The following is a 5,800-nucleotide window of genomic DNA, read 5'->3' as shown; positions in this document are numbered from 1 at the left end:
ATTATAATAATAATAATAGGTCTGTACTTTAGTCAGATTGTCAATCTACTCTACATATATTGATAGAAAACGAAAGTAACCTGGCGAGATTTTTTTTATTTCAATGTCCTAAACCCTACCATGTCATATATCCTTGCATATACAGGATATCATAATGAGCATTTATTCAAAATTTGCACATTATTATTCTTATTTATGATTATTATATATACATGTATATATATATATATATATATATATATATATATATATATATATATGTATTTGTAACAAATAATTTCTTTCAATTATTTATGTACATAATCTATTCAGTGGTAATTTCTGTGGAAACTCGTGGGGGGGGGGGGGTAGAGAAAAATACCGAATGTAAAAAGTTTCTAGTGACAGGTCACTGATTAATTAAAAAGGAAGGGTGTACAATCTAGGCTCAAGACTACAAAATGAGTCTGAAGTTTAAATTCAGCGAACTTTTGAAATAATTTTCTTAAACAAATGAAATTTTCAGTACACGTCTGCATATTTTTTATATTTGAAATATATGTGCTTGATAAATCTTAAGATACTATTCTCAGTCTGGTCCCATGGCCTAGTTAACCAAAATTAAAAAAAAAAGATGCTCATCATACCCTTTTACTTTAGTATTGCCTTATTTTCCACGGTAGGCCGACTTCGTAATGGGCCGACTTTGAAACAGGCCGAGTTTGTGTAGGCCGAGTTCGTAATAGTCCGACTTGGTCATGGGCCGAGTTTGTTATGGGACGACTTCTCCCGTAATCGCAGGGGTGCCAGTCAATGGAAAACGTTCACTCCCAGACGCTTGATTTTTATCGGTGGTTAGCTGAACGCTTGAATCAAATGTAAACAATATGGCGAACCGCTATTTCGCACTGACGGTGGTGCAGTTGAAGAAGGAGCTTGCCTGTAGAAACGCCACGACGCAAGGAAGGAAGATAGATTTAGTTAGACGGTACATTTAACTTCTTTATTCTGCTGTTTTACCGAAAAGTTTCATTTAAAAAAAACCCTGTAAAGTTAGGCTGTGTTAGCATATAGTCACGATAACTAGATCTGGTATGATTACATACTAGTACGCATTTCATCTCGAAAAAGATATTCGCACGGGATATTGCTTGACTTCTCAGAGTGTGGTCTACATACTTCTTTGGCTGCTATATTTGGGTTATCAGAATCTTTGTTTTATTTATCAATATAGGAATTTTAATCAACAGCTACAAAGAAAGGGATTGGGGGGGGGGGGGGGGGGGGTATTCAAAGGCTCATGACTATGCTTGAGTCTCATTCTGTATATAAAGCCTTTATTGTATATTCTGTCAGCATTCATAAATCTTCAGGGGATCAAACCTGAACATTTACTGTCTTAAAGGTTAAACTTGTCATAAAGTTCCCATCATTCCTTAAAATGCTACATACATGTATGTAATGTACTCTTAGTCTATCATCTTGAATGATGTATTTGCCCGTTTCAGATTAGAAGCATATGACAGAAATGCCAATTTCCAGCAGCCACCTGTTCTGTTACCAGATCCTTTGGACGTAAACTGGCCTACAACAGGATTCCAACAACTCAATTCAGAACACAGGAAATTACTACCTTCCATTACAAGGGAACAGATAGAAGCCTATTTTCTCCATAGACTTGCTGGTATTTATGCATTGAAAGCAATGATAGTTTCCGTTTTTCTCCATAGTATATCTCATTCAATTCATTCCTTGCAAATGATAAAATATCTGAATTTTTTTTCCAGGTGGTACAGTTGCTAAATTATGGGGGGGGGGGGGGGGGGGGGGTAGTGTTAAATAAAGTCCATGGTTATCTGCATATCATATGCAAAAATTATGGAAAATAAATACTTTTTTTTCAATTCAGGAGAGAGGTCCTTCCTTACCCTTGAAGAAATTGTTATGCTTAAATAAACATCATTTTATACACCCGGTACAGCACAGGCACTTGTTTCTGTAAATAACTTACGACCTCTGTATACTAATAATAACACATAAGTTATTTACAGAAACAAGTGCCTGTGCTGTACATGCATGTATTATGATTCACTTTTGTCATGAATAAATATATGCTATATCATATTTCAGGAGATAATGAAGCGGCATGTGATATCAAGGCAGTTAAGAATGGGGAACTATTGTACCAATCCGAGAGAGTTTTGGCATGCTCAGTTATCATTGAAAATGATGTATTTTTTACTGGAATAGTCAGTGCAGCCATGAAAAATAAGGTAATTATCAAAAAATTTATTCAACGCAATTTGATATTTAAACATGGTATACGCTTTATCAAGTTTTGCTTTAATCAAGAATATTTTAGTAGATATTTCCAAATAAATATCCCGGGGTATATGAATAAATAGTCAGCAGTATGACACTGAAAAACATGTACATGTATGTGTAGTTTGGTCATTTAAAAAACATATACATGTATATTTCAAACCAAATCACTGAATAGTTCAAAGAAATCATTGTCTAATTTGAAAGGTTATTACAGGTCACATACAGCTATAAACTAAGGCTGGAGAAAGAATCTGGAGATGTGCTAAACTCACACTGTGAATGCCCTGCAGGGAAAGGCCCAAATGGTACATGAAAGCACCTAGCTGCTTGCATGATTATGCTTGAACATTTTATTGAGAATGGTGAAGTGGCGGTGCAGAAATCATGTACAGAAAATTTGATGATGTTCAACAAGCCAAAGGCATCCCATAAAGGTTGGAATATAAAAATATGCATGGACAACAGCATATAATTACATAAAAGTAGAAAATTCAAATTTGAGTCAACTTTTCCATCTTTGTTGATATATACAATGTGTCATATTATATAAAATTGGGATGTACAATTAACAAATTCATGTTCTTTTTCATGCATTCAGGATCTCCAGTCAAAGTTGAAAAAATTACAATTGGGAAGAGAAAATCAGCGGTTCATTTGGATGACCCACGACCAGAAAAGTTTAGGAATGTAGAGGGCATGCAAGATCGGGTCAGAAACCTATTAATCAACTATACATCAAATACTTCTGAAGACATTGCATTTCGTTATCTTTATGAGAGAGCAGATTTGAAGGTGACTTACAAATTTTGAAAAGTCAATACTTATTTAATTTAGATTCACCATGGAGTGTGACCTTGAATGTAATTAATAATACATCAGGGCATTTAGCTTTTTGGTCAGTTTGTCTTTTGAATGCCAAGTGATGGGGCTTCATATGTAAAATAAAATCTTTCTTCTTTCTCACAAAATTTGTGACCTTGACTTTTTTTTTTATTTCACTTTGCCATTACTTAATATATCACATTGGGTTTTGCATGTTTTTGTTGACCTTCGCATATGACCAATATGTTTTTAAACCTAACTATAACTTTGCCTACATTTCATGTTTATCTAGTCTTAATCTTATCTTTGAAATAATGTGTATATATAATGTGTACAGTTTTCATACAGTATAATAAAATTTTACTTATTTTCAGTCTGCAATTCTTATCACTGCCTTTCACAGAATACTGGGTGGATAAAGCATTACAGGTACTTTCAAAATCATAAAATAATTTGGAGATGGGACTTTATGGCTAAATGAATTTTTGCTTGCTGCAGAACTGTATAAAACTATATAAGTACATGGCATCAATTATATATAAAAAATAGCTTCATGTATTACCTATCAACTAAGATCAGTCATATATATTATGACGATTTATGATTAAAGCCTTTTCTAGATTTTTTCTCCCTTTCATTGCACAGGTAACTGAATCAGAGGTGGCAAGTATTGAAAAAGAAACAAGGGGACAATCTACAAATAAGAGATGGTTTGCAGAGAGAATGTGGAGAATCACAGCATCAAATTTTGGGCAGATTTCAAGAATGACAGACAGACGTAACAAACAGAAGCTTTGTAAATCATTGATATCTATCAAGAGCCTCACCACCCCCGCAGTCACTCATGGAAAATCATATGAAAAAAAAGCAATCAAAAAGTTTGAAGATAACCACAACATAAGAGTTCATGAGAATGGTTTATTCATTTGTTCAAAAATGCCATTTCTAGGTGCAACACCAGATGGCGTTATAGATGATAAATATATAATAGAGGTGAAATGTCCTTATAAAGGGCGGAAACAAGAAATCAACACAAACACAATGGAATATTTCACTTATTTAGAGGTAGTGGGTGGGGAAATCAAGCTGAAAATATCTTCCAATTACTATGATCAAATTCAGGGACAACTGTATATAAGTGGCAGACAATTTTGTTATTTTATTGTGTATACACTAAAGTCACTATTTGTAGAAATTATTGAAATCAACAGAGAATACTGTGAAATGTGCCTTATACCAAAACTGGAGTCGTTTTATACAAAACATTACAGACCTTTCATTGCCTCAAATTTATAAATGATTGCAAATTAGGCCAATTAAAGTTAATTGATAGATTATCATCCCCACCCGCCCCTCAAAAAAGGGCCCATCCCGATTTTTTTAATGCAAAAATTATGATTTCAAACAAACTTGCTTCCCAGTGACATGAGTGAATGATTAAAGTCACAGAATGTTGTTTTATATATATATATATTCTACCAAGGAATCTTTGAATTCCTTACTTGATTAACACTTTGTGTGATGTCTGTTTTCATTAATTTTTTTTTCTCAGGAAATAAAAATTCAAAAATTATATTCTCCCACCCGCCCCATTTTTTTTTTTTTACCCCAGATGGTAATCTACTAATTAGGTTGAATTGGCCTTACTTTGAAACCACCTCCTTCTGTACTACTTAAATGTATGCTACAAATGAAACAATATATTTCCATAAAATTGACTACATGTTGTGAAGTATTGCAGGGAACACTTCAGATTGCCTAATAAAATTGCCCCCAATATGTAATCTGAAATTTTGGACTTTTCATTATGTCAATATGGTGTGATATATTCTAAATTTAAAAATATTAACCAAGGCAATAGCTTGGATCAGTATTTTCAAACTGAGTAAATATCAGAATAGAGAGAAATTTTATGATGGTGAATATCTTACAATGCTAACAAGCATATCTTATATGAATTATATTTAGATAAGTAAATGCTAGTGTCACTACCTTCATATATATATTATTCATATATGTATGAATTCAATAAAACCAATTGTCGAGGACTGATCAACATAAAATGTGATTAATTCACAAGAAATGATAAGAATTGAGAAAATCTGTTTAAAACTGCACATCATCATTTAGCCTCTTTTGCTTTAATATCATCACAACTTATGCAAATTTATCTACAATTGACCTTCTAAAATTGCTTAGCACAAAGCAGATATAAATGATTCGGGATCCAAGCTGAATTTTGCTGTGACTAAGTTCATTCTTTAGAATTTTAAAACGTTTTGCCAGACCAATGACCCTTTCTACATGTATGCGTTTTGAAGCTACACGTCGATCATGTACTACTTCATGGGCTTCAAGTTGGGATTTACCTTTCAAAAATGTTGGAGTATTTACTTGAACAGCCTTGTTAGCAAAGAGATCTTGCACCATGATGCCTCGATCAGCCATGATGCTGTCGCCTTTCTCAAACATACCATCTTTCAATAAATCAGATCTTTCAATAATCATTCTATCACTTGCAGACCCACCATAAGCATCGGAAACATATGACACAGCCCCTCTGGGAGTCACTCCAATCATTGCCTTTATAGTATTTCTATGATTATAATTTGACCAAGTGATGGACTGAGCATTGACGTCTGACGGCTTCTCAACTGGTATTTCGGTGGCATCC

The 5,800-nt window shown here is 33.7% G+C and overlaps 1 protein-coding gene across 2 annotated transcripts; it reads left to right on the top strand.

The window, feature by feature from the left end:
- Nucleotides 1–800: 800 nt before the first annotated feature.
- On the top strand, nt 801–5,470 carry LOC125667435 (uncharacterized). 2 transcript variants are annotated; one of them, XR_008801757.1, is made up of 7 exons: nt 801–967; nt 1,488–1,663; nt 2,110–2,252; nt 2,519–2,738; nt 2,903–3,096; nt 3,501–3,555; nt 3,772–5,470. XR_008801757.1 is itself a non-coding variant. In XM_056160052.1 (5 exons), exons 1-4 carry the CDS (start codon nt 867–869, stop codon nt 2,615–2,617), a joined length of 519 nt encoding a protein of 172 aa, XP_056016027.1. In that variant the 5' UTR covers nt 801–866; the 3' UTR covers nt 2,618–2,738; nt 2,903–3,234. The 2 variants fall into 2 exon arrangements, 1 of the variants encoding a protein (XP_056016027.1); XM_056160052.1 differs by lacking the exons at nt 3,501–3,555; nt 3,772–5,470 and having other exon boundaries at nt 2,903–3,234.
- Nucleotides 5,471–5,800: the final 330 nt, after the last annotated feature.

The sequence above is a fragment of the Ostrea edulis genome, chromosome 3, assembly GCF_947568905.1.
Source record: "Ostrea edulis chromosome 3, xbOstEdul1.1, whole genome shotgun sequence".
NCBI classification, from domain to species: domain Eukaryota; kingdom Metazoa; phylum Mollusca; class Bivalvia; order Ostreida; family Ostreidae; genus Ostrea; species Ostrea edulis.
Note: the sequence above shows the minus strand (reverse complement) of the source record. Positions and strands in the feature narration are given on the sequence as shown.

Bases quoted from the DNA above. Each gene is read 5' to 3' on its own strand.
- LOC125667435 (XM_056160052.1), top strand. From the start codon at position 867: ATGGCGAACCGCTATTTCGCACTGACGGTGGTGCAGTTGAAGAAGGAG. The intron at 968-1,487 runs GTACATTTAACT...TGCCCGTTTCAG, and splicing joins AAGATAGATTTAGTTAGACG to ATTAGAAGCATATGACAGAA. The intron at 1,664-2,109 runs GTATTTATGCAT...ATCATATTTCAG, and splicing joins TTTTCTCCATAGACTTGCTG to GAGATAATGAAGCGGCATGT.